Source organism: Pogonomyrmex barbatus, unplaced genomic scaffold, assembly GCF_055798465.1.
Source record: "Pogonomyrmex barbatus isolate J1 unplaced genomic scaffold, ASM5579846v1 scaffold8, whole genome shotgun sequence".
Taxonomy (NCBI): domain Eukaryota; kingdom Metazoa; phylum Arthropoda; class Insecta; order Hymenoptera; family Formicidae; genus Pogonomyrmex; species Pogonomyrmex barbatus.
Window position 1 is genome coordinate 5,967,112 of NW_028297182.1, and position 27,630 is coordinate 5,994,741.

Here is a 27,630-nt window from a genome sequence, read left to right on the forward strand (position 1 = left end):
CAATCTAATCATAAATCTTTCAATTCTTAGCTGCAAACACGAAGTGTTTGCTACTTATAGAAAATGTTTTATATCTCGCAAAATCAGGATTGAATTGCAACAAGAGTTAATTTTAATAAGTAATTAATTAATAATTTATTTCTTCATAAAATATAGATTGAAAAAACTATAATACAAATAGAGAAAAGAAACTGATAATGAGTTTAAACTGGTAAAAATATCATAATAAAAAGACTGTTGATTGTAATAATATTCATACATTACAACTCATACATATTCATACATTATCATATTACATAACATTATCGTATTCTTTTAAATAAATGTTGTATCTACATTGATGTTACTTGCTCTATTTTGAGTCCACTGGCTCAAACGTATAGTGTACTACACCTTTCTGTGGATATTGCTTTTCCATCTGAAACATATATCAATAAAGTAGTAAGATATTGCTTATCCATTTGTAACTTTTAAAAATATTATTAAAAATATTATTTAAAGTATTGATAAATTCATACTCTTGGTATGAATGTTGGATAAGGTTCTAATAAGCGACGGATTATTCCAAGACCGATTATGGTCGCAAAAAATATTGAAATTGCTACAGCTGGATTGATTCTGTGCTTGCGACCATAATCATAACGATCCTCGCCCATAAGTTCAAAGTCTATGTGTAACTGAAAATAAAAATATAATATATGAGAATATAATTTTCAAAAATACCTTATACACAAGCAAACTCACCGGTTCATGATAATTCTTTCTGTATAGTGGTATGTCATATGGATAATATGGATCTTTAGCGATAGGTCCTACCATAGGTAACTTTGGATAATCGCCATAACCTTCTTCTTTGGAATAAGGTTTATAATCATCTGGATGCAAATGATATTTTTCAGCGATTTTATCATAATTCTTTTCTGAGTGCGGTCCCGCTCTCCAAAGATAGTTCCATGGTAATCCTGGTAGCAAATGGTACAAAAGTTTTGGTCAGTTTCATTCAAGTTATATAATCAATAGAAGAAAAATAAACCATTCATATATACTTTTATATGCACCAGACTCTATGTCAAATTTGATGTCCATTGAATAATATTTACTTAATTATTATATAATAATAGCAGGTCCTAACCTGGTTACAATACTTGGCGCATATCAGTTTTGTCTCTGCAGAACATAACGAAAAGCAAGGACATGCAATTACTTACTCTCTTTGTCGGAAGCGTATCTTGTTGCAGCATACAACAAACATGTTTTGTTTTTCAACAATTGCGTTGACAGTCCGCCAATCTTTCCAGAAAGAGCCATCTTACTGCTCCACACTAGTAAGTTTTTAATTTCTATGACAGAAACTAGAAACAGATAGAAATGCTGATACAATGATGAACAGATAGAGTGCGAAAAGTGTAGATGTAGATGATACGTGCATTATCTCTGAGTTTTAGGCTCTGCACATAATGGTGAAAGGGAATTATAAGAATAAAATATTAAATATTAAATTTTGGACCAATTTTGGAAATAAAAATTAGGAATGAAGATTAAACATGCATATGACTATGCATACAATGGAGAAAATAAAAATAAATATTAAATTTTGAAAATGAAAATTTGAAATAAAAATTAAATGTGTTTATTTCGAATTTTTATTTCTAAAATTTAATATTTGTTCCTCTGCTTTTATAATATTTCCTCCATTGTGCGTCAGACTCAACACATAAATAAATATAAAATATAGCTATATGAACGATGTTTTTTCTTCTCAGAATATATTCTGCGTAAAAATATACAAATTTATTACAACAACATTACAGGAAAAAAATCGAAAAAGATAGCATTATTGGATATTTACTTCTTTTTTTATCTTTGATCTCTATGCCTGTTCCTTTTAACATTGTGTATCTTGAAACAAGATAAAAATTACAAAAGTGAAGAAATTTACTAGATTTAGACATATGAAGTTGTAGATATTCTAGTGAATTTCCTCACTTTTGTAATTTTCGCTTCGTTTCAAGATACACAATCAACCAGCACTTCTTAATTATTCATTTTTTTTTCTTTATGTCACACGCATGCACAAGTGGGATGGATTCAGAAACATCGGATGTATCATTAATCTGTTTTTTGTAGCCGAATTAGCGTACATTGAAAATGAAATAAATATATATTTAAAATTTGACAAAAGCGAGACAGAAAATAATTAGTACAGGTCAATGGCAGGAACAAAAAAACTTCATTTTATCTTTGTTGTTCATCGAACGTTAAACAAGAATAAAGTAATCTGAATGCATTCGTGTGTATTTCTGAACTCTTTCATTAACCGAACAGCACTTTTTGCACTTTATTTGTACGCTGTCGATAAGAGATCACAAATTTATTTTGTAGGAATCGATTAAAGGAACAATTTTTAACAAATATTATAAATATGCCAAAGACCGTAATATTTATATTAAAATTGATTATATTAAAATTGATTTATCGGCGATATAATCAATTCAGATGAATCAAAGGCGATCATATCCTCGGATTAGGTTAGTCTTTCTTAACATGTTTTTTTTTAACCTCGTTATTTTACTCTGGAAAACATATTTCACTTCAAATATCGCGTGTGTCATGATACGTATATATTTCCTCCGAGGATTTTCCTCGAAGATTCGCTTCCGTTCCGAAGATTCGGCCCGCACGATTTGCAATTCGATATTCCTCACTGCGGAAGCGACGCAACCGCCATATTTAAGAGTCGAATCGGGAGCTCGTAGAAAGATGGCCGGTAGCGTGTGTTTCTAAGAGTTGATCGGCGCGACGTAGTTTTCGCGTGTTTTTGTATTTCTGATAAGAAGTGCGTGTGCGCGTGCAGTGATAGAAAGTGGAGATGAATCCGGGGTGTCTGCCGCGGTAACACAAAGACCGGAACGGTACGTAGAGCCTCGAGATAGGCGGCGACCGTTGCGTGCAACGGGATGTGCGCGCCTTAAGGAAACACCGCGCCGTGTCAGTCCGCTGCTTCGATTTCATCCGAGCTTTCCGATTCTCCGGTCGCAAGATTCTCGTTCCATTGTTCGTTTATCAGTCGAACCATCTGGACGGCACCGGGCGCGGTGTTCTTGATTGCGATGTGGCACTGTGTGTATGGCATTGGATGAGAAAGAGAGGGAGAGAGGGAGAGATACACAGAACATGTTCTGTCGTTAATCTTCTCTTGTTAGGATATAAAAATTTTATCAAAATAGTCGATATCTCTTGAATATGAGATCATAGATTTAGATACAATGAAAAGAAACAAGAAATAAGGAACAAGAAGTTAAAATTTTAGGAGTTTAAATTTTGACATGTAAAAACCCAAGTTTGAATACACAATCAAAGAAATGTCTATTAATTATTTATACTAATATCCATTTCTATCTATTGTAGATTAACTTTAGTCTTGGTGAATTTCTATCATTGTGGATTAACTTTAGTCTTGAACATATATACATGGTTGAACATATTATCTTTATTTAATTCCAAGAAAAAGTTAAAGAGGAAATTAATCTGAGATTAAAGTTAATTTACGTTAGGTGAAAAATGGACAAGGTGTTCTTTTATTGCTCAAAAATAATTTTCTATTTTTGAGTCTTTACATACTCTTAATTCTTTCTTCCATTCATTATGTCCGAATCTTATCTTGCCTAAATATATCAGTCAAAATAATCTTATTGTAAAATATATTTCTTATACCTGTTAAGAATGTAATAGTTGAATGAACTTAGCTTTCTTATATTTTTGTAAATAGTAGATAAATTCAGAAGAAATTCTGTCACATTTATATTTATTATATTCCCTTTAGGAAGTGATCCTTGGATAAATTGGAATTTTCCAAGGGTAATAATATGGCAAGCCCTTCGCCACAATCTTCACCTATGCCACCTCCGCAAGCTCCTAGCCCTATGGGCCCTCCACAGCAGGCGCCATCTCCATCTAATGCGCAAGGCAGTCCAATGGGACCACCGCAGCAGCATCATCCTCATAGTCCGACGCAAGGTTATCAGAGTGGTCCACCAATACCACAGGGAGGACCACCCATGTCACAAGGAGGACCACCACAACAACCTCCTCCCCAACAACAGAGCTATCCACCTCATCCACAGCAAATGCCACCTAATATGGGTCCACAGGTATGTTAAATTGATTGACTACTTGATAACTCAAAATTTTTTCTCCAACAATTATTATTTATTATTTGGATAATTATTTGCATATGAGTATTGAGTTATGAGAAGAGGAAACAGAAATTTTAATATCAATCAATTGAGTTAAAAGTTGGATTGAAAGTTAGAGATAAATAAATATTATGCTTACTTATTATCAATATGAATATATATTTATTAATTCTAATATGACTATTGAAATATGTAATTTCTAACAATATCAGTGCATATAAGAAATACAAGATCAGTCTGCTAAAATATACTACTAAAATATAATCCAATATGAACTTTACTCCAGCTTATTATAATAACTGTGTTTTTAACTGTGTTTTTAAATCTGCATACAATATGCATAGTTATATAATATAATATATAATATTCATAGCATATTCTATTATAATTAATCTAAGTTTTGATTGAATATCTTGGTGTCGGCTTTTTTTATGAGATTCACAAGTTGCTGTGCAATTTGCTCATTGCATGCCGCTATAACTCTTGGAGTCATTATATCCAGTTCTCCCCCTGTAAATTATATATTTTTGATAATTAAAGATAAAACAAAATTTTGCAAATTTCGAGGAATAATTAGAAATAGTAAAATTATAGAATGTAATAATATTATAGAATCTTGTTTGATGTATGTAAGTGACAAAAAAGTGATAATATTTACCAGCGGTATCTATTACAATTCCACCAGCTTCTTCTATTATTAATTTTCCGGCTGCAACATCCCAAGCTTCTATACCTTCGATATGATATGCTTCTACAGCTCCCATTGCTACATAGCACAACGTGAGCGCTGCTGTTCCTAGTGTTCTTATTCTGAAATGAAAACAATTTGTTATTATTAATAGATCTTAAGTCAATTGAAATATATATATAAGTATAAGTGATCACTTATTTTTATCTTGTAAAGAAGATATACCTAATTTAGTATCAAATTAAATAGACTGAACTGAATCCTGATGGATCCATGAACTAGATTATTTATAAAATTTATTTATATTAGAAAACGAAGCATACGTAATTTTTTTACAGTAACATGATGCTTATAACATTCTTTCTAATAAATGTGACAATGTATGATATAATAAAATTATTTTACAAATTGTGTTTTATACGAGTTTGAAGTAATAAGTTTGAAATTTGGTAATTTTGAAGTTTCTCAGACAATTACTACTTTTTCATTTTTGAATTTGCGATGTGATCAAATTCACAATCAATTTAATTTTCGATTTTCGCATTAGTAATTAACTATTATAACATAATGAATAATTGTTGAACATGAAATATAAAATATTTCATAAACTATTTATTTTTTTAATAATCGCATTTTAATATTTTTATACACAGAATAATAAGAGAAATTAATTGATGTGAAAAGAATCATTGTTCTAAAAAAGTATGCAATATACAATTACATATTTTTTCGAAAAAGAGCTATATTTTCTTTATGTGATTCATATATCCAATATGTTTATTTATTACATATGTGTATATATATGTGTAAATATACACAAATACATGTATATTTACACATATTACACATATTACACATATACGTAATAAATAAACATATTGGATATATGTACATTAAGATATATTTATATTCTTTAAAAGATATATTACCCGTGAGTTTTTTGTATTAAAGCGTGCATTCTGCTATATACATTCAAATACTGAGGATCTCTTGCGAGCCATGGTTCTATGGCCACCAATGATTGAGACATATCTGAAAAAATTAGACAAATTTTTTTTTGCATATTTTTTATGTTTAAAATATCTTACACGTAGAGTAATTTTTTAGTTAGACAAAATAAACAAATTTAAAATTATTTGATATTCAAAAGTGATTGCTTTGCGAAGGACACAACATTAACTGTATATAGTTAGTCTGTGGTTTTAATGGTTATTAGATAACCTTCCACTGGACCGTAAAACGATGTATTTCTTACACTCATTTTCAGCAAGGTCGACATAATATAATATAATACATGGAAAACGTACATTTCTGTGTTATTGTACGTTGAACAATGTTACGCACGTTATGCACGTTCTCGTTACGAGAATACTTTAAATTTATTAGATTGACTTACCTTTTACACCTGAAGTTTTTATAGGCTTCCCATTGAGGAAGGCACCACAATGTCTTCTGGCCGAAAAGAATTGTCTCATCAGAGGATTGTATATTATCCCAATTTCTATTTTCTTGTTCACTAACAACGCTAAAGAGATGCACGTATGTGGGAAACGATGTACAAAGTTGGTGGTACCGTCTATCGGATCTATTATCCATGTAGGATCATTGGTCAGTTGTGGTAAGCAGCCTTCTTTTGCTGCCGTTTCTTCTCCAATAAATCTAAAAGATTGAGTCTCGTTACAACCACCTTGTTACTGGCTTGTTATTGGCAGTTGACTGCCCGTTAATCATAATAACTTACTTGTGTGATGGAAACTGTATTGACAATTGTTTTATCAATTTGTCCTCTATCTTGCGGTCATATTCCGTGACAAGATCCCAATCAACTTCTTTACTTTTGACATCTTTTTTGCTACCGATACCATCTTCTATTATCTACAAAGAATGAAATTCTTCTTTAATCTTGTATCTTATTTTATATATATAAATTTCTATATTATTCATCGAATGTTTTTTTAATGAAAACTTTGATTAATTTGAAATTGATTTTTCTTTAGTTAAAATGTCATCATTTATTATTATTTTTCAATTTTTTATATCATTATCATATTTTTGTAATTAAGCTTTAAATTAAGACTCTACAAAATCTATTTAAGTTAATTGAAGAATATAATTTTAGTTATTTCATATTAAAAGAATTTTTTTCATTCGCTTATAACTTGGAAATTATTATCTGATAAATTAATTATCTTATTCGAATAGAAAAAATGTTTTTTATGACTAGTAAAAAAAAAAAAATAAAAAAAAAATATTAAAGATATTCAAATCGGTCTTAATATTTCGCACTCGTGACTCGGTATATCTCTAAGTATGCTATCTCGCAGTATAAGCTTTTGAAACATTCACTTATCATTATATTTCAGATAACCCACCTTTCCTGCGTGTAAGACTAATTCTTCGGCGACTCTGTAGCACTCGTCTAAATCATTTAGTTCACACATTTTTCCCAATCTGTCTTTCTGATACGATGACCAGAGAACGATCGCGTGTGTAAATTTATACGATTTTGACAAACACTCGTCGACCCGATACCAGAACGCTGACTGACTGACACACTGCGAGACTCTTGACTGTCAACGTGCCAGTTCAGATGCACGAGTGAATGTCGAAGGCAGAAACGACCGAAACTTATCTGACTGATGATCACGAAAGTTTTATTCCGTTTGCGATATGACGTCAGAGCGCAGGTTGGAAGGTACGTCAGTCGTAAGTTGATTACGCACGGACAAATCTGGTCTACATCCTTTATTTATTACAATTTATCCATTTCTACGTAATTCTTCGAGAAAACGGGGATATTTTTGTTCTTCCTTACATTTCTCGATTGAATCTATAATTAGATGACGCATCCTGGGACGTATGGTATTTCCTTGCGGGGAGTATTTTAAATTCTTACCTTCAGTGTGGTCATTACGTACAGTTGGGAAAAAACAGATCGTAAAATTATTTCATTTCTTCCTAATTGCGAGGCTAATTATAAACATCCCGTGTGTTGTTACTATGTAATCATTTATCTTAATCATCTATCTTTTTTAACCAGGTGTTATCCAGGCTCCGAGAAAGATAGATGTGTAAACTATTTGCAAACACGGTTAAGGAAATAAATCATTTTATTCAGTTGAGATAGATTTATTATTTACCACGTATACATGAATTAATTAATGAATTTATATTCCTACTTTATTGTTTAATTGATAATATCTTTCAACAAAATAAAATCTATAACTTTCTCTCAATTTATGAGAGAATAACTTAAAATATATGCAAATATTGCAGATAATTCAATCATAACAGAAGTTTTTGGTTTTAATTTATATATTTTAAAATCATTGGCGTTATTTTGTTCTTATGTCTACACGTTCATCAACTTCATGAATAAGTTTAACGATATCACGAGCGATCCTAATATTACATGCGGCTACTGCACGTGGCTTCATGATATCGATCGGTTCGCCTGAAATAAGAAAAAGCGAAAAAGAACGTGTTATAATCATTGGAGCGTAACAAAAGGCGAAGTGGTGATAATTAAGTTTGCGATTCGAACGGCACAAAATTGTACAAATAAAAATAATAAAGTATAAGAAATGAAATTATAATAAAAGAAAATTAATAAAGTATATATAGTTATTTTTCGATATAATCAAATTTTATGGTTATTATTACGTGAGGTCTTTCCCTCAAAATGCGATTGATGCCACTTGTGTCATTGTTGTGACAAAATTTAATTGATAGGCACATATGGTACTATAATTACCTGTTATTAGATCTAGAATGACGCCTCCCGCTTCCGAAATAATCAACGATGCCGCGGCAATGTCCCACGTCGAAACGCCGGGACCTTCGATATAATAAGCCTCCACGATCCCAAGCCCGACGTAACATAGCGTTAATGCCACCACTCCGAGAGTGCGAATGCTTCAAGGTGAAATAAATAGTGCGAGAAACCGGAACAAGTTAAGGCGGCCTCGTTGTACAAGTCGAGACTTACCCCTGAGCCGCTTTACCGAGAGTTCGAATCCTCTCCAGCGTCTTTTCCCGTAGTTCGTCTACCTTGACGAAGCCGGATTCGATGCAGACTAAAGCTTTCGACAGGTCTGCAAAATCCCGACGTGATTACGTTAATATAATCGCGTTGAATTAGGGCAATTAACATTCATGCACAATGATGCTTTCTAATTTTATCCTTGTGACGCATTTTCGAAGTGTTTATGTTTCTATGGATGATTACCTACTACACACTCGGAGTGTTGCAACGCGATCATTAGCAAATGCCGATCTATAATATCTGCCATTCTATAGTTTGAAAGTGAAGAGGAAAATAGCTCGAGATACAACATATCTGCAGATACATATCTTTTTTACATTCTCTAGTCGCAGGAGGACATCGGTTGTCCCACTTTCGTAATATTACATATAAAAATCTTTAAATGAATCTTTTTGTTCCGAGATCTTCACATGTGAAATCAGTTAGAGAAATCCTTTATCGCTGTATGCGAGAAGATAGCTTATGTCATTCTCTATTCTTGACATTTTCGTACATTCTTGACATCAATCTTCGCGTATCTTATCAAATATCGCAGAGATTCTTCATTACCTGGAACTTTAGACACCTGAAGTGGTTTTCCGTTCAAGAAAGCGCCTCGTCCCTTTCTAGCCGTAAATAACTGTTCGAGAACTGGATTGTACACAATTCCAAGGACCATCTCTTTTTTCACGGCCAAACCGATAACCACGCATGTGTGCGGGAACCCATGAATGAAGTTGAGGGTGCCATCGATGGGATCTATGATCCATGTAGGGGCGTCAGTTAATTCCGGTAAATCTTTGCCGGTTGATTCCTCCCCGATAAATCTAACATGCGTGTGATCGCAATTGCAATTTTAATTCGTGCCATACTCGTGCCTTATTTAACGAATGACACATCTGACGAGTGTCTATTACCTGTGATTTGGGAATGCCTGTTTGAGCTCGCCGATGATAAGATCTTCTATCTTTCGGTCATACTGGGTGACGAGATCCCAGTCGCCCAATTTTTGATCGATATGTTTGAGATCATTGATGGAATCTCGGAGAATCTTAAATAATCATGTCATGTTTAAGGAAATTTGCTTAAGGAAACTGAAATTTCTACATAAATTAAAATGAAAAAAATAATAGGGACAAAATGTATGATTATTTACGAGATGTAAACGCATTTTATAAATATTTTAAATATGTAATTATATAATGTCTACATATACAATTTATGCTAAAGACGATCGTTCGAATTGTGGTATTTTATAAATTATACGATAAATTCTATTTTTCCTCAGAATATAAGACTATTCACGCCATAGCATAAAATCGTTTATCGTTACGTCACATTTAATAGAATTCTTGAATATATCACTAATAAATCAGCACTTATCAATGCTGTTATGTTTTTTTTTTTATTTCCTATAATTTAGTTTTCGAAGTAATAAATAACATTTGGTTGAATTTGGTTTAATGTTTATCAATTTGGACAAAGTCCTATGAATGTAGATCGATTTCGAGAGAATAAATTTTACTAGAGTAAATTTCACTAGAATTCTGCCTATCGCACAATGAATGAAAATCAAATTATAGTGAAAATCCCAATATCAAGATTATTCTTATATAGTAATTATTATTTAAAGGAAAGTTGCCAATATTAACATAGATCTTCTAGAGTGACTTCCTTTTTGGACATTAAACATTGCACTTTATTATTACCGATAAAAACATCTTTACTTGGATAATTAAAGAAGTAAAAACCCATAATTCATATAATAATTTGTTATGTAGAATTATAAAGTTTGTTATATAAAATTAGCTAAAAACAAACTCGTTAAGTGTGAAAATAACATTTTTACGATTTTTTTGTTTGCAAATTGTGTAATTTCAATAATAGTGGATATATTAATAATATTAAATCATTTTACATATTCATAGTTTTCTAAAATTATTTTATTTATATTTGTTTCTTATTTTTTACAGCACAATTTTAAATATGAAATTTAGATGCAGCATACATCAGCATACATATTAGTAAAACAGATTATAAAAGTCAAGTTTTTTTTTATACATATTTCTACATATATTTAAATATATGTACATATGTGATATATATATATATTTTTGATATATGTATATATGACACGAAAATGTTATAACATATTCTTTTGCGTCGCATTTTTATGTTGTATCATTTTATTTATTGTGTAACCATGATGTTAGTATTCAGACGTAATTTACGCAATTTCATAGTAAAAGTAATAACGCACATAACTAACTGGATACGTGCTATATTTTTGCGATTAAACGTGTGCATTATTTTGTTCACTACAGGATCATTGCATCTGTGATCTATATTTGAATGTTGATATTATTCTACAATCAGTTTTGAGGGTCAATCAGTTTTTCTGACGTTTATTTTTGTTTATTTTACAAAATAGTTAATTATTACATTCGAAACAAAAATTGCTGTGCTTTTTAACAGAAGATAGTTTTTAATTTGCTTTTATATTTTCAAAGTTTCCAAACGCTTTCGTTTGAGAAATATTCAAAAACAGAAATGGCATATCGGTGGTTTTCCTTTAATAATCTGTAATTATTATTTTATCTATATCTTTTGATTTACAAGAAGTTATTAATAAGTAATTTCAATGAAATTTTATTAACGATGACGATAACGAAAAGTAATTAAGATTACAAATATCGTAAATTCCACAAAAGTTTCAGACATACGCTTCTTTATGTACATGTTAAAATATTTAGCTTTAAATCCATTCTAGAGAAATTATCTAAAGGAATATTTTACATTTAACACTATGCTAATATCATGACACATCTTCAAATATATAACTACCGAAACAGGAAAGCAATGTTTTCCCCGATATCGCCACCATCTCTGACTCTGATAGTTATGCTACTATGATTAGTTATAGTTGTATTATCACTTAATACGCATTTTTAATTTATTTAATAACGTTGTTACTCGATGATGATTACGGAACCCCATGTTTCATTCGGATGTGAGATGAGAGATTGTACTTGCCATATATGTTTACCTGGCCAGCCTCGTGTATCAATTTAATGGCAGTTTCGTAGTATACGTCCTCGGCGTACCGTGCCATTTCCTTTGCAACCTCTGTCAACGTCTGTCTCGATCTCGCCAGGAAAAGGCACGAACGTATACTGTGTTGCCTGTTCCCGTTCTTCGTGCTTTATCACGATCGGATCGGTTGTATCTGCCGTAGGTACGTCCTGAGAACGTAATAATCGACGTATTCTGTCGCGCATCGAGCTTTTATCTCGAAAGATTTTGCTCGAAGTCCTCCAACAATAAAGTTGTTCAATTGCCGCTTTAAGAGAACACGTTTAAGAGAACGCTATAAATAGTAAAAATAAATTTGACTAGTTTACCCATTTGCTTGCATATGATATATCTCTAACTGTATATTAAAGGAGATGCTCTATATTTTTTGACATTAACATTTTGACATTGACATTGACATATCGTCTGTAGTGACGAGTCAATAAAACGAGACAATCAATATTGTAAGATAATGCCTAATTGCCTCGTCGGAATTACATTGTCTCGTCGGAATTATATTGTCTCGTCGGAATTATATTGTCTTGTCTACTTTATGAGATAACGATAATTCCATTGTAAAATAGACCTTGATTATATTTTTACGTCCCGTTTGAGATGTACTTAATTCCAAGCACCTGCCACTCACCACGACAATATAAAATGTCGGAATATAATTTCCGACAATGCAATTGTTTTACAGAGAGGACGAAATAAATCAATGTTATCTCGCTAGTTTATTTCCCACATGACACTTAAAGTTCCTCTTTGAATGATTAAAAAAATTACAAATTTTTAATACAATCATTTTCAGTAATCTAGGAGATACTTTAAGTAGATAAAATACTCACACTTGTACGTGATATAGTGCAATCATTAATAGCAATATAAAGTCACAGTTAAGATATGCAAATTTTGGGCTCATTTAATTGCTACCGCGAAAACTACAAGTGTCGCAAGTTCTGCATATTTAAGTTATATAATGCTCAGACAAAAATACTAATATGAAATATTAATTTATCTCTATTTTATATTTTTAAATTACGTTTGATTTGTAAAATTATTTGCAATTATTTACAAAAAAAAAAAACAATATAAAAATGCTCAAATTTATATCTTTTTTTTAAGATATATATGTACAGGGTGATTCAAATAACCTCTTGTTCTTTACAAGACATATTTCTAACCGAATTCTAAGTTGATTTTTTTTTTTTTAATAATATTTAGTAAGACTTAGTTCTCGAGTCATAAAAATAAATAATGTGCGTATTACGAACCGGGTATAAAAGACAGAGATGGCAACACAATTTATCGTCAAACGCGAGCGTTCTGCATAAGTGCTATGTAAGCGTTAATATATGACGGTGAATTGCGCCATTTCTGCCTACCTTTTATACTCGATACGGGATTAGCTGTTTTGTTTTCTTCAATAATTTGAAAACTAAACTAACTTTAAAAACTAACTAACTTAAATAAAATTTTATCAAGAAAAAATCTCTCTCTCTCTCTCTCTCTCTCTCTCTCTCTGTATTTCTATTTGTGTATCTCTATTTGTGTGCGCGCGCGTACGTAGAGCGTACGCAAACACAAATATTTGTTTTAGTTATGTAGTTTTAGTATGAATTATTTATAATATTTGTCTCATTAATGCTTCACTATTATTATTCTGAAATTATTACCAAAAGATAAAGTGAATATTGCTAGTAATTCTGGAGAATATATTGCTTATGACAGAAGAATCTCTCGAGAATGTGATCTACTGATAATTATGCTACTTTTTATTACGTGATTATTATACTTTTTTTTTTTACATGTTTCCTTAATGATGTTGTTGATTGACGCATAAATATTTTTTTACCTTGATATTAGGAAATTATCTCCGTAATCTTGATTATTATTTTTCTGTATTTTTCTGATTTTTGAATTTTATCAGTTTTTACATTTATTGTTTCTATATTTCCTTAAATATATTTAAATTATATTTCCTTAAATTTTTTGTTTGCGATTTACATTTTTGTATTACCTATAGTACATTATTATCTATATGATCGATGCAATCCATTCTGATTATATTTACATTTCTAACTGTTTCAACATACTTTTACAATTATCTTTTATTTTAAGAAAAATATGGAAACGTGTTTATTTTTTCTTAAGAATTAGAATTGAGCTTTAATTAAACCTATTATTTCAATTATTGTTTTTTTAAATAATTCTTTTAGTAATCTTATAATAGTATTTTTTTGTTTATCTATATATGTATATCACAATAATTCAGAAAACATATAAGATGCAATTGAAAATGGAATTAAAATAATTGAATCTACAAAATTAACTCTGTAAATATATTAAATATGAAAAATATCGTAAATATTTATATTAAATATGTCGTCATGAGAAATTGATAAAGCACTTTTTATGACACATGAACGACAATATTTGGAAAAAGAACCATATTATTATAATAGGAATATATTATTATAATTGGAAAAGAACTATATTATTGACCAAAATTATTTGGAAATAATAATTTCCTTATTTTCTCATTATCTTATCTTCCAATGTATTTTATGAAATTTTTATAATAGAACAATATACTAATTAAATGAATTAATTATATTAAAATATATTTCAGATTTAAATAAAAATAATTGAAAGATGTTATTAATTAGTTATAACTATTCAGAAATGTTACCAATGTTATTAACCTATAATAGTTATTTAAAAAAAAATTTTTACAAGAAGAATAATTTAAATATTAAATATAAATTTGGTTGGATTTTGTGTAATTATTTAAATCGATATTTATTGCAAATCACTCGTGCTCATATAAATGTATGCATCATATGTTTTTTTTACTAAAAAAGTTAATGGTTTTGTATAATGCGTGATCATGTAAGATTGCTTACGATTTATGCGCGCTCTATTCTAGTTTTTGAATAAACAATTCTATTTATACATTAACTTGTAACTTGTCACGCAACAAAATGAAATGAAACAATTTTTTATCTAATCACGCTTCATATCATATCAGTATAAATATTATATATGTTATCATATTAGCAAAATATTGTAAACCTATGTGTTATCTTGAATTTCAATTTATTTACGAACAATTATTTAATATAATATCATGCTACCTTAATGTAAAACATGTTTATATTGAATAAATTTCATTATTTTAAGATACATATTATTACATCACCGATATCTGTGATCTTTTAGTATAATGAATTTTAAAAGCTTATAGTGTAATAATATTTGTCAATAGAGTTTGCATTTCATAAAAATTTTATTTTATTTATAACAATGACAATAGAAAAATCAAACATTAAGAAAACTGGAAAAGATTATATTACTTTCCTTTCACAGCATTGTAATGGCACACTGATTAACGCAATCGGGTTTTACATGACACTTGTAAATGCGTCAATGAGACTTTTCAACGGAAACTCCTTTAGACTGGTTTTTATAAATAATTTCCTTATATTACGTGATAGCTATATGTTTCCTCTTGTGCTGCGTCTCCTTCTGCTTTATACTCAGCTTTTGAATTAATTAATGAGTCATTTTATGCCTTATCTCAGGTTCTCTTAAGTCTTTTTCTTTGCGTTTTTAAATCAATATCAATGATAAATTTAGATAGCTCTCGTGCTAGAGTTTCGTTTGATGCTGCTATAGTTTTTGGTTTCATAACATTATATTCACCACCTATGAAAATGATTATAATGTTTTACTTATAATCAGATAACATTAATTTTTATGCTTTATCTTCTAATAATTATTATTTTTAGTCTCTAATTATATTATAATTTGTTATATTTATATGTCCTATTTATTAAATAAACATCTTGTATCTTTTACTTTATTGTTAATAAAAAATTAGCGTGTATAATGATTACGATATAAAATTATATAAGCAATAATTATAAAATGACAATATTTGCAAAATGACATTTGCAAATTAAATATTGTTCACATTAATTTTAAATTATTTTAAATATTTTAATTAATTTTAAGTTTTTCAAAAAAACGCAATTCTTTTTTTCTGATAATTAAATTTGAAATTAATTTTATGAATATTACTTATTTTCTGGATAATAAATACTATTACAAAGTTTTTTTAAAAACTTTCGGATGTCAAATTTATGATTTATAATCATAAAAGGATTTTCGTAAAATTTGATGATATACTCGTTCATTAATTTGTCGTTTACGTTATGTACCTTTCGTATCTATAACAATCCCACCCGCTTCACGTATAATCAACGTTCCTGCTGCCACATCCCATGGTTTGAGGTCATCTAAATGAAAAGAGTCTAACGCACCCCGTGCCACGTAAGCCATGGCCATCGCAGCTGATCCGATATTTCTCACCCTGAATTAAGAAAGAATGCGTAAAAAAGATCTTTCCAAAATAATTGCTGGATATATAATTATGTTTTTTTACTTACCCCTGCGTAATTTCGACCAAGGCATTTATCCTGCCTGTATATATGTCTTTGTTCGCTCCTACTGAAATTACGAGTGCAATTGACGTCTCGAGCCCTATCAGTGCTTCCTTCAATTCTGCAAAAAAAATTCGTGCGATAAAAGTACCATTTTTTTATGATGTATTTAGATGTATGATTTCTTTTTCCATATGCCACGGTATTATTACGGTTCTTCTCGGAATAAATCAATCGTATGAACATAAATCATAATGAATGATGTAAGGGTCAGATGTCTCACTTTCGGATAAATTTATTTACTGGCTAAAGTTGCGAGGAAGAAAGAGAGAGAGCTCGAAAGAGTGAGAGTAAGCGATGATTTATCGTGAGATGGAACAATCTTAATATATACATAATTCCAGGATCTTGATATTAAAAATAAATTGTTGAATGTAACATTTACTAGCTCTGAGAAAAATATGTGCGACGGAAATTAAATGTAGTGAATTGCAGAGATTGTACAAATTATAGCGACGATTACAAAGTGGTAAATATTACACAATATCCTTGGATCTTTTATGTTTTGTTGCAAAAATTGGCATTAACCTCGAAGATATACATTGACAATATTGTTTTTATTATTAAATTTGCATTACCGGTAACTTTAGAGCAGCAAATCGGTTTTCCATTGAGAAAAGCACCTTTGCCCTTTATCGCGCTGTAGAACTCCGAGTGCATAGGATTATAGATAATGCCTAGGACAAGCTCTTTACAGACCATCAAACCTACGGATATGCAAAACTGAGGAAACGAGTGTATGAAGTTGGTTGTTCCGTCAATCGGATCGATAAACCACGTCGGTGCGTCTGTCAATTCTGGCATTTCCAGCATTTTAGCTGCCGTTTCTTCTGCAATAATCCTAAAATGCGAGATGTTTTAACATTTTTAATAATAAAACGTAATATTACTTTAAACATAAAATTAATTAAACTTGATTGCGTAACTTGATTTCTCGTCTATTCTTACGTGAAAGAAATGATAACTCACTTGTGATTAGGAAATTCCTTGGACAAATTATCAAGAAATAGTTTCTCAATTTTGTTATCAAAATCGGTTACAAAATCATTTTTATTTTTTACATATACAACCTTTTCTTCCTCGCAATGACATTTGATCATCTGCGTAGATAAATAATATAAAATGTATGATAAATATAATACATTATAAATAAGAAAATTGACTTTCTATAATTCAAATTTTTTTTGTGCTTAAAAAATGAAATAGGAGGACTTAAAAATATAGATGTGTGGATATATGACTTCAAAGCGTATTTTAGCATTATATGGCGTAATAGAAGAATAAAAAAATTATGATCAACATAGGCTACTATAATTTCTTAAAAATTTAAAGATGACAAGATTTGAGTTTGTACATTGACATTTTGACTATTTTAATCTGGAAAATTCATGTAAAGCATCAAATATTTATTTCTTTTCAAAGATCTTAAAAGTAAAAAAGATATCATCAATTATTATTATAATATCTTTTTGTACAGCATTGTACAGGAATAATTTAAGATTAATTTGAAATTTTCAATCATTCCAAACTCTTTCTTTTTATATACAAAAAGAACAGTTTTACTAAAGTACATAAAAATGTAGCTAATTATCGAAATAATTAGCTAAATATAATATATACTATATTGCAAAAATTTTTTATATTCCAGCAACTAATTTGAATGTTTATATATATATGCATGCATGCACGCATGTATGTGTAAAACACACACACGCGCGCGCGCGCGCGCGCGCGCACACACAGTGACAGACTTTATTCATCATTTAATTCCAAACTAGGAAGTTGTATAATTTTCCGTTTATGTATCAGTTGTGACTCACCTGACCAGCTTGAAGTGTGAGTTCTTTCGCGAGCTCAAAGTACCTTGCGATATCCGGATCACTCGACATGACGGCCGATGCTGAGAATTGTGCCGATACGACTGATCGATTCACCGTGAAATCTGTTATAAATGATGAGGATCGTAATCTCATTTTCCTTATCTCTGTAATTAGTGATATTTGATAGCACAAATAACGTGGATAAACAAATCTTAATATCGTGGATGGACTCACACGCATATTTCATTGTAAATTGTTGCTTATCGGGATTTAAAAAAAAAAAATTTATGATCATGTTTGAAGTTTGTTAAATTACATAACGGCGCAAGAAGTGTGCTCTTTCCCTTTCTCTCCGTCATATTTGGTGTTTTTCTTTTCTTTTCTTACTGACACTATATTCATTCCTATATTCACTTTTATTACAAATATAGCTTACAATTGTCATATTAAACGCGAGTTTTAACGCAAAATAATAACATTTATTTCTCCTGCAATTATGATTTATTTATTCTAACAAGAGGAATCTTATATTTAAATCAATATTATTGCATTAAACGTTTCTATTCACATTCGGTTACAACATATTTAATACATATTTATTTCTAACTCGTCAGATAATTGCAATAACAATGCGATGTTGATAGGATCTCAGAGAGTAGAAGGAAAATAATACGTTCTACTTACTATTTTCGATAATTGTACAGGTGCGTTATTTTTTTAATATACTTTCAATATTGTTCGCCGGTAGGCTTGGTTAGGCCCGCTGCTCTCAAACTAGCGAGACATACTCCTATGAGCTGGCCTCGCGTGCCTCTCTTACAATTAGCGTTATTAATCCTATGCATGACCTTTATTTGTTCGGTATTCTGATTTGTTTACCGTATACATTGCGTTTACCGTTTTACAGCAATTTTCACTCGTAATTGAATGTATTACGCTCCGTTTTAAATAAATACTAGACAAATACTAGACATGCACATCTTTATCTCATTATCGTCAATGATCTTTAGTTATCGTACTATTTTTTAAAATGTAATTAATATTTAGATAATTTTGATAAAAATTGCATTTTACTAAATGCATTTTACTAAAAACGTGTACCGAGCTATTTTGACTAAAATATTTTATATGTGTTTAGTAAAAACATTTTTTTTTTTTACAAGACGTTATTCCAAATTTTATTTTCGATACTTTAATAGAGAGGAACATTACTTTGCAGTTTGTAATAACAGCATTTTCTGATGTGTTTTAAGATCCGCGTGTTTTATTAGTTTCACGAGTTCTTTTGCTAATTTGCAATTACCGACTGCTAGCAACTTCGGTGACATAACGTTGAATTCTCCACCTAATCGAAACAAGAAATACAATTTCAAAGGAATGTAACAATTCAAACTGATAAATATATTTCTTTATACTTGGATATGAGAGAATTAATGTGACATGAACATTTAAAAAACGATAAGTGTTTTTAACTCAAGAAGTATGATGCGTGATAATTTATATAGAGAAATATGTATAATGTTGTACCATTTGTGTCGATCACTATACCGCCAGCCTCTCTGATTATAAGTACACCTGCAGCAACGTCCCATGGCATCAGATTGTCAGAATGATATCCTTCGACAGTCCCCATGGCAACGTGACACAGGGTTAATGCCGCTGAACCCATGGTCCTTATTCCATGCGCTATCGAGACAAAGGCTTCCAATCTTCCTAGAATAATATCGCGAATATCTTCGATAGTCGCATATGAAGTCTCCAAGCATAATAAAGAATGTTTAAGTTCTGTTTAAAATAAAATAGTATTATTTTTCCAATTGTTATATATATCGATATATTTTATATAAAAGTTGAGAATTTCTATTATGAAAAATAAAAATAAATTTATATTATATGAAGTCACCCTCTACGCTCGAGCTCTTAATCGGTTTTTCATTGAGAAATGCCCCATGACCTCTTCTGGCTGTGAATAACTGTTTTAAAACGGGATTGTAAACTATTCCAATCTCGAGTTCTTTATTCACAGCTAATGCGATTGATACGCAAGTATACGGGAAAGAGTGTACGAAGTTCGTTGTTCCATCGATCGGATCTATAATCCATGTAGGTGTATCCGTAAGTTCTGGCAAAAAATTAGAACGTGACACTGTCTCTTCGGCAATAAATCTGACAAACATGCACAACAATTTTTTAAATAAATAAATTAATTGTAACTAAACTAGATAATTGTAGATTGTAGTTATTATGAAATTATTTATATTAAAAATTTAGTCACTTGTGCGTTGGAAATCTCTTGGCTAAATTGTCAATTAAAATAGCTTCGACTTTTCTGTCATATTGCGTCACCAAATCCCAATCGCCAGCTTTTGTTTCAACTTTTTTAGATCCTTGAAAAGCGTCATGAATCACCTGGAAGTAATGTTGCACATGTCTGTTAGCTTAAGCTGTTGTTTCTTACAAAAATAATTTTTTAAATTAATAATATTAATGTTTTTTTTTTCTCTTTCTTTCTTTCTTTAGATAAACGATTCATCAATTATAATTTTCCTAACGATATACAGCATGTATATAGAAATTGCTTAATATAATGAATCTGATAATTCTATCGTATAATAAATTAATCAAACAAAATTACATTATTGAACATTTTTTGCGTTTATTAATAACTTTTTGAAGTATGCTTACATAATACTATTTATACCTATATGATAAACGTAAAAGAATTTTTATATTCTGCATTGAGAAATCTTATTCGCTTATTTTTTAATAAATATATGTTTATCAATTTTATAAGATTTATTAGACATTTTTTATAAATCCTGATTATGAACGATTGTGTGTGTGTGTGTGTGTGTGTGTGTGTGTGTGGGGGGGGGGGGTTTAAGTGTGACATACAATTAACTTGAATATACAATAAGATGATTTCTAGTTTTCTTGAAATTCATATAATTCACACTTGTTATTAATACTGACGTAATTAATAACATTGTTTTACTTTTAATAACTTAAATTAATAACTTTGTTTTACTTTTAAACGATTCCAAATTTCCATGTAATATTGGAATAATCGACAATAGATTCGGTTCAACTATTAAGGACAATGCAATTATTAAATCATAGAGCAATGTATATAATACTGCTATATTTACCTTTCCAGACTCTACAGTAAGGTTCACGACGAAGTTGTAGCAATAATTGAGCTCCTCTTGGATAGACATTTTCACGATTTTCGTGAAACCCGAGCTTGAAATATTTCACTTCTCTTAGTTTGCAAATGACATTGTTACAGTGTGCTCCAGTTAAAATACTGTCTAGATAGTCGCAGAAGCGTTGTTCTTATGATATGATTGTCATCCCCACTATGAGCTTGCATTCACTTAATAGATAAATATTTAATCATCTCGTGTTCTGTTCCTTTTGCGATATAGCATCGTCGAAGGAATTAAAATCTCCATTGCTGTATGTATAATAATAGCACAGGAAAGTTGATCCTGATGACATTATGACGTTAACTTATGCTTAAACAGAATGTAATGCAATCCAGTAATTTTTTTACGATGATTTTCTTTCTATTCACAATTTTAAAAAAGCGATGTTGTATAACATTTCAAAATCGTTTGTTGCACGTGTCAATATTTTTTTTAAATTCATGCTACATTGCATTCGAGTGTTAATTCACCATGTCGGAGATATTGTTTGAATAGATAGATAATATTTTTTACTACATTATGCAGAAGAAGGTCAATCTAGTTGTGCATTTAAACGAATAACAACATTTAAACGTATAACAACATTTAAATGAATTGATTAAATTTTGCAGCGTTGGCGATAATTTAAAAATTGTCGAAGATGAAACGAGTTTTATATAATTAGAAAATTTGCAGAATAAAGTGAAAAGATTAATTATTGAAAAGATTAATTATTGTCATATTTAGAAGAAATATGTCACGTTTTTATATGTTGAAAATTTTATGATTACAACAAAATTTGTATTGAAAATATATTGAACGATGTAAACACAGTAGTATTACATTTTAAATGATTAAAACTTAATACATTTTTATTATCATTATTTTTTATTTGAAAAGAGTCTTATCTCGTTTTTTAATTTATTATGATCTCTGAACTTTTTTAACTTTTTTTTTGTCATGATAATAATAAAAATGTGTTTTATGAAAAGAAAGTTAGAAGCTTATAAAAGATCTTTATTTTTTTATCGAAACATTGTTATATTATTGCAAGCATGTTGCACAAACTGCAACAGATAAAGTAGATGTATTATTTTGTTCATCAATCATTGTTTTCTCTCGATAGTCATCTTGATAACATGTTTCCCGAACATGATATCGCTTAGTCGGCAGCGTGAACAAAACGTGGAAACCTACTTCTTCACATGAATATAAAAAAATTTGACTATACACAGATCTTTATTTATGTGCGGTGTATGCGAATTTATCAGATCTTAAATGATCACTAGAATGATCAGTTGTCTCAAATTTTTCGAAACATTCTAATTTTCGCCTTTCTATAAAAATCCCGAAAGAATCCTAGACGAAATGCTATTTGTTCTGATTTATCATGTAATGTGCTAATATAAAATAAATAGAATATAATAATAGATTGCACAAAATTCACTTAGTGCCACTAGCATTACATGAATGCGTACAGAAAATTTAAATAAAATAAATCTCCATTTCTATTTATTTGTCTTAGATATTAAACATAAAATCCAAGCTTCTAATTACACATGTGCTACCGCTAAAATTATGTTGATCATATTATGATGTATGTTAATCATCACAGCATATAACGATGACCAATGAAATGTTGATTTATCACTTTTGCAGATTTTTATTTGTTTATATCTACGTACCTTATTGCAAGTGTGTTTCCTGCAATTTTATTTAAATTTTTTATTTCCTTTTATTAGAAATATTTTGCCCTTTATTTATGTTGTTTATGCCTTTTGCAGTATTATGTAATTTGAAGATGTATATTTCAATCTATTGAATAAAAAAGGTTGTAAAAATCATTTATCTAATATTTAGGATTAGCATTCGAATATATTTTTATTTTTAAATGTTGTTGACTTATTTGATTTCTTGTTTTTCTTTCAGAATCAAGGTCCAGGCGGTCCAGTTGGGCAGGTACCTACTTCTCAGCAAGGTCCTGGAGGACCAATGATACCTGGACAAATGGGTCCGAATGGACCACAAAGTGGTTCTCATATGATGCAAAGTGGGCCCAATCAGATGGGATCTAATGCACCTGGCCAAATGGGACCTGGTGGTCCTGGTCAAATGGGTCCTGGTGGACCTGGACAGATGGGACCAGGAGGTCCAGGACAGATCGGTCCCGGACAAATGGCGCCGTCTCATATGGTACAAGGAGGTCCTCCTGGTGGATCTCATGTAGGTCCAAATGGGCCTGGTCAAATGGGACCAGGTAGCGGACCTGTATCAGGACCTCAGATGGGTACTGGAAATTCTCAAAATTCGCAAATGATTTCTGGAGGACCCGGCCCGGGGCACATGGGCGGACCTCCAAGTCATATGAATGCAAGTGGCCCACCAGGACCAGGTCACATAACTCCCGGTGGTCCTCCCGGACCAGGACATATGGGTAATGCAGGACCTCCAGTATCAGGACACATAGGCGCTAGCGGAACATCAGGACATATAAACGCAAGCGGTCCTCCTGGATCAGCTCACATGAACGCTAGTGGGCCGCCTGGATCAGGTGGTCATATGAACAGCGGGCCTCCAATTCCAACACATATGAACGCAAGTGGTCCGCCAGTATCTTCACATATGAATGCTAGTGGTCCGGGAAGTCATATGGGTCCTGGTGCACCTGGTCAAATGTCTGCAAGTGGTCCTGCAGGTCACAATATGGGTCCTGGTGGTCCAAATCAAATGGGTCCAGGTGGTCCGAATCAAATGATGACGAATAGTCAAACGCAGATGGGACCTAGTGGGCCAATGGGTCCTGTTGGACCAACAGGGCAGATTGGACCAAATGGACCTGGGCAAATGGGTCATAATGGGCCGTCACAGATGAGTATGGGTGGTCCACCCGGACAAATGAATATGAATGCACCAGGCGGACAAATGGGTCCTGGTGGGCCGGGTAATCAAATGGGACCTGCAGGGGCAGGTAATCAAATGGGACCAGGCGCACCAGGCAACCAAATGGGACCTTCTGGTCCAGGTGGACAAATGGGCCCAGGTAGCGGTCCCGTAGGACAATTAGGTCCGAATAGTCTTGGTCAAATGGGTCCTGGAAGTGCTCCAGGAAATGTACCAATGACAACAAGTAGTGCACCTGTTGTTTCTATAGGGCCTAATGGACCAACTGGAATAGGTATAGTTAGTGGACTTGGTGGACAAATGACCTCTAGCAGCGGTCCAGGAGGACAGATGGGTGCAGCGGGTCCTGGAAGCAGTTCTGGTGGTCAAATGGGCCCGGGAAACGGTCCTGGGGTGCAAATGAATGCCGGTAGTGGACCTGGTGGTCAAATGGTATCAGGAGGCATGCCTGGTGGACCAGGTATGGGACCAGGTAGCGGACAAATGGGACATGGTGGTAGTGGACCTGGTGGCCAAATGGGACCAGGAGGCGGACCTGGTGGACAAATAGGACCGGGAAGTAGTCAAATGGGACCAGGAGGACAAATTCCCTCTGGTCCAGGACAAATGATGCAAGGAGGCCCGGGTTCTCAAATGGGCCCGAACGCTCCGAGCAATCAAATGGGACCTGGTGGTCCGAATAGTCAAATGGGGTCATGTGCTCCCAATAATCAAATTAGCCATACAAACGCGACTGGACAAATGGGTTCTAATGGACCTAATATTCAGCCTCCTACTACTCAAATAGGGCCTGGTAGTCAAAATCAGGGTCAAGTTTCTGGTAGCACAGCACCAATAGGATCAGGTACTCCAGTAAATCAAATGAGTCAAACTGGAAGTGGACAAATTGGACCTACCGGACCTACAGGACCACCCGGATCGGGACAAGAGAATTTAAATGCGCTTCAAAAAGCGATAGATTCTATGGAAGAGAAAGGATTGCAAGAAGATCCACGATACTCACAATTGTTAGCTTTGAGAGCTCGTCAAGGTAGTGGCATGGGCGATAAGCAAGCTTTCAATACACAACAGTTGCAGCAATTACGGTACTTAAATTAATGATTATATTTTATGTTAAATCTTTGTCTACAAAAATTATAAGAAAGGAATAATTTTACACACACACACACACACACACACACACAAAATTATTCCTTTCTACATATACACACACATATATACATACAATTATATATTTTTTGATACATTTGCACAATAATAATCGAATCATGTACTACACGATGCTACATTTGGTCCATTGATGGCGTGAAAGTTTGATACATGTTTTTGATTTGAAAAAAAAAATATAAATATCTTTTTTACATTTTCCTTTCAACTTTTTTAAAATTTTTAATTCTTGCATTTTCACAGAGCTCAGATAATGGCATACAGATTGCTAGCAAGAAATCAGCCAGTACCTCAACAAGTGGCATTAGCTGCACAGGGTAAGTTTTTATATTTCTGTAAATTTATATGCTCTGGGTGACTACTCTGTCTTTTGTATCGCTTTTTGCCACATGATTTATTTTGCTTATTTTAAGTAGAGCTTTTTTAGTTTACAAATTTTTCTATTTTATATTTACTTGCTTCTATTTTTATTGCTTTAATAATATAAGTATATATAAATGTTATTTATTTCTTCTCTACGCATTGTATTCGTCTAATAATATAGTAAAAGTTTGTATACGATGCTTCTATATAATATATTATTTTAAATGCTTTTATTTTTTTAAATATGCATTATATTAAATACATGCTGTAATAACTTTAATTTTCGCTCGATATTTTTTTCATATTAGATTGTGCAATTACAGAGATTATGCTTATTGATAGATTATGATATTTATTAGAATGTAATGAATGAAACTAGATGAATAAATGTGGTATTTATAAAAGTTTGCAAAAGTAGGGTAGAATGATCCTGATTTAAGACGGATTTGAATAGGTGGCACGCCTCCTCCTCCAGGGATGGGTCAACGACCCATAGATCCGTCTCAAGGCCCTGCTACCACAGCTGGGTCACAAATACCAGGTCCGAATGTTATTGGTCCCGCAGGTGCTCCTAGACCAGGCTGTCAGACACCGCAACAACAACAGCAACAACCTCAGTCTGGTGCTAAAGCTAATAGAGTAACAAGTGTAGCGAAACCCGTTGGATTAGATCCATTATTAATATTGCAGGAGCGAGAAAATAGGTAGAGACATATCTTTCAAAAAAATGTATCGAGTATAATAGTATATTTATTAGTAAAACAAAAATTTTAATACTTAATAACAGAGTTGCAGCTCGTATATCGCTTAGAATGGAACAACTTAGTAATTTACCGACAAATATGCCAGAAGATCTTCGTATACAAGCTCAGATCGAATTGCGTATGCTGAGAGTATTAAACTTCCAGAGACAATTAAGATCCGAGGTATTAAATTTATATAGATTTTTTTTATTTTATATATGTAAATCTAAGGAACTTTTATCTCTACTTTTAACTCTTCTAATTTTCAACAGATTATAGCATGTACCCGGAAGGATACTACTTTAGAAACTGCTGTGAATGTGAAAGCTTATAAACGTACGAAACGACAAGGATTACGTGAAGCTAGAGCTACTGAAAAATTAGAAAAGCAACAGAAATTAGAAGCAGAACGTAAACGAAGACAGAAACATCAAGTAAGTTTATCCAATTGCGCGTTTATTTAATGATAAAATTTGTTTATAAATATATGATGTTAATAAGATTGTTGCTGCGAATAAATGAATACAAGTATGATGTTTATGTTTTTAGGAATTTCTTAGTTCTGTATTACAACATGGCAAAGATTTCAAAGAATTTCATCGTAACAATGTTGCTAAATTAGCTAGACTTAATAAAGCGGTGCTTAACTATCATGCAAACGCTGAACGGGAGCAGAAGAAAGAACAAGAGCGTATTGAGAAAGAACGTATGCGTCGTCTTATGGCGGAAGATGAAGAAGGATATAGAAAACTAATCGATCAAAAGAAAGATAAGCGTTTAGCATTCTTGTTATCCCAAACTGATGAATATATAAGCAATCTCACGGAAATGGTTAAGCAACATAAGATAGAGCAAAAGAGAAAGCAAGCAGAAGAACAAAAGCGTAAGAAGGTATGTACTGTACTTTATTGTAAAATTAATTATTCTTTCATAGTGAATTATTTATAATATTAATGGAGTTTT

The 27,630-nt window shown here is 31.6% G+C and overlaps 6 protein-coding genes across 8 annotated transcripts in view; 1 reads left to right on the plus strand and 5 right to left on the minus strand.

Annotated features, from left to right (window-relative positions):
- Positions 1 to 241: 241 nt before the first annotated feature.
- On the minus strand, positions 242 to 1,361 carry ND-ASHI (NADH:ubiquinone oxidoreductase subunit ASHI). Its single transcript, XM_011632247.3, has 4 exons — positions 1,209 to 1,361; positions 745 to 962; positions 519 to 677; positions 242 to 418 (listed from the first exon to the last, which is right to left on the minus strand). Exons 1-4 carry the CDS (start codon positions 1,306 to 1,308, stop codon positions 353 to 355), a joined length of 543 nt encoding a protein of 180 aa, XP_011630549.2. The 5' UTR covers positions 1,309 to 1,361; the 3' UTR covers positions 242 to 352.
- Positions 1,362 to 2,752: 1,391 nt separating this feature from the next.
- brm (ATP-dependent helicase brm) overlaps positions 2,753 to 27,630 on the plus strand; it is a 30,332-nt gene continuing 5,454 nt past the window's right edge. Inside the window, exons 1-8 of the mRNA XM_011632246.3 lie at positions 2,753 to 2,912; positions 3,824 to 4,151; positions 23,423 to 25,479; positions 25,805 to 25,878; positions 26,379 to 26,628; positions 26,712 to 26,850; positions 26,940 to 27,101; positions 27,217 to 27,558. Of these exons, the coding sequence (XP_011630548.2) occupies positions 3,867 to 4,151; positions 23,423 to 25,479; positions 25,805 to 25,878; positions 26,379 to 26,628; positions 26,712 to 26,850; positions 26,940 to 27,101; positions 27,217 to 27,558 (3,309 nt within the window). The 5' untranslated portion in view covers positions 2,753 to 2,912; positions 3,824 to 3,866. The remainder of the gene's footprint in view (positions 2,913 to 3,823; positions 4,152 to 23,422; positions 25,480 to 25,804; positions 25,879 to 26,378; positions 26,629 to 26,711; positions 26,851 to 26,939; positions 27,102 to 27,216; positions 27,559 to 27,630) is intronic.
- Positions 4,336 to 7,506, minus strand: LOC105422748 (inositol monophosphatase 2). Its single transcript, XM_011632239.3, has 6 exons — positions 7,257 to 7,506; positions 6,626 to 6,759; positions 6,281 to 6,543; positions 5,814 to 5,916; positions 4,855 to 5,006; positions 4,336 to 4,706 (listed from the first exon to the last, which is right to left on the minus strand). Exons 1-6 carry the CDS (start codon positions 7,323 to 7,325, stop codon positions 4,585 to 4,587), a joined length of 843 nt encoding a protein of 280 aa, XP_011630541.3. The 5' UTR covers positions 7,326 to 7,506; the 3' UTR covers positions 4,336 to 4,584.
- Positions 7,993 to 13,058, minus strand: LOC105422749 (uncharacterized). Of its 2 annotated transcripts, none has more exons than XM_011632241.2 (6): positions 11,942 to 13,058; positions 9,826 to 9,959; positions 9,479 to 9,735; positions 8,873 to 8,978; positions 8,639 to 8,799; positions 7,993 to 8,338 (listed from the first exon to the last, which is right to left on the minus strand). In XM_011632241.2, the coding sequence occupies exons 1-6, from the start codon at positions 11,942 to 11,944 to the stop codon at positions 8,220 to 8,222; spliced, it is 780 nt and encodes a 259-aa protein (XP_011630543.2). In that variant the 5' UTR covers positions 11,945 to 13,058; the 3' UTR covers positions 7,993 to 8,219. The 2 variants fall into 2 exon arrangements, with proteins under 2 accessions (XP_011630543.2, XP_011630542.2); XM_011632240.3 differs by having other exon boundaries at positions 11,955 to 13,053.
- Positions 15,251 to 18,469, minus strand: LOC105422750 (uncharacterized). Its single transcript, XM_011632242.3, has 6 exons — positions 18,306 to 18,469; positions 17,455 to 17,585; positions 17,064 to 17,326; positions 16,432 to 16,546; positions 16,204 to 16,355; positions 15,251 to 15,688 (listed from the first exon to the last, which is right to left on the minus strand). Exons 1-6 carry the CDS (start codon positions 18,456 to 18,458, stop codon positions 15,561 to 15,563), a joined length of 942 nt encoding a protein of 313 aa, XP_011630544.2. The 5' UTR covers positions 18,459 to 18,469; the 3' UTR covers positions 15,251 to 15,560.
- Positions 18,784 to 21,638, minus strand: LOC105422751 (inositol monophosphatase 1-like). Of its 2 annotated transcripts, none has more exons than XM_011632245.3 (5): positions 21,455 to 21,638; positions 20,581 to 20,714; positions 20,209 to 20,471; positions 19,833 to 20,018; positions 18,784 to 19,650 (listed from the first exon to the last, which is right to left on the minus strand). In XM_011632245.3, the coding sequence occupies exons 1-5, from the start codon at positions 21,521 to 21,523 to the stop codon at positions 19,514 to 19,516; spliced, it is 789 nt and encodes a 262-aa protein (XP_011630547.2). In that variant the 5' UTR covers positions 21,524 to 21,638; the 3' UTR covers positions 18,784 to 19,513. The 2 variants fall into 2 exon arrangements, with proteins under 2 accessions (XP_011630547.2, XP_011630546.2); XM_011632244.3 differs by having other exon boundaries at positions 19,833 to 20,090; positions 21,455 to 21,634.

Bases quoted from the DNA above. Each gene is read 5' to 3' on its own strand.
- ND-ASHI (XM_011632247.3), bottom strand. From the start codon at position 1,308: ATGGCTCTTTCTGGAAAGATTGGCGGACTGTCAACGCAATTGTTGAAA. The intron at 678-744 runs GTGAGTTTGCTT...TTTTATTTTCAG, and splicing joins GAAAGAATTATCATGAACCG to TTACACATAGACTTTGAACT. The intron at 419-518 runs GTATGAATTTAT...TATATGTTTCAG, and splicing joins ATCCAACATTCATACCAAGA to ATGGAAAAGCAATATCCACA.
- LOC105422748 (XM_011632239.3), bottom strand. From the start codon at position 7,325: ATGTGTGAACTAAATGATTTAGACGAGTGCTACAGAGTCGCCGAAGAA. The intron at 5,007-5,813 runs GTAATATATCTT...TTTTCATTTCAG, and splicing joins TTAATACAAAAAACTCACGG to AATAAGAACACTAGGAACAG. The intron at 4,707-4,854 runs GTAAATATTATC...TATAATTTACAG, and splicing joins AATTGTAATAGATACCGCTG to GGGGAGAACTGGATATAATG.
- LOC105422749 (XM_011632240.3), bottom strand. From the start codon at position 12,020: ATGGCACGGTACGCCGAGGACGTATACTACGAAACTGCCATTAAATTG. The intron at 8,800-8,872 runs GTAAGTCTCGAC...TTCACCTTGAAG, and splicing joins CTCGGTAAAGCGGCTCAGGG to CATTCGCACTCTCGGAGTGG. The intron at 8,339-8,638 runs GTAATTATAGTA...TTCTTATTTCAG, and splicing joins CATTCTAGATCTAATAACAG to GCGAACCGATCGATATCATG.
- LOC105422750 (XM_011632242.3), bottom strand. From the start codon at position 18,458: ATGAGATTACGATCCTCATCATTTATAACAGATTTCACGGTGAATCGA. The intron at 17,586-18,305 runs GTGAGTCACAAC...TTATCTACGCAG, and splicing joins TCACACTTCAAGCTGGTCAG to ATGATCAAATGTCATTGCGA. The intron at 16,547-17,063 runs GTAATGCAAATT...TTTTTTTTGCAG, and splicing joins TTGCTGCTCTAAAGTTACCG to AATTGAAGGAAGCACTGATA.
- LOC105422751 (XM_011632244.3), bottom strand. From the start codon at position 21,523: ATGTCTATCCAAGAGGAGCTCAATTATTGCTACAACTTCGTCGTGAAC. The intron at 20,091-20,208 runs GTGACTTCATAT...TATTTTAAACAG, and splicing joins TAAGAGCTCGAGCGTAGAGG to AACTTAAACATTCTTTATTA. The intron at 19,651-19,832 runs GTACAACATTAT...TGTTTCGATTAG, and splicing joins TATAGTGATCGACACAAATG to GTGGAGAATTCAACGTTATG.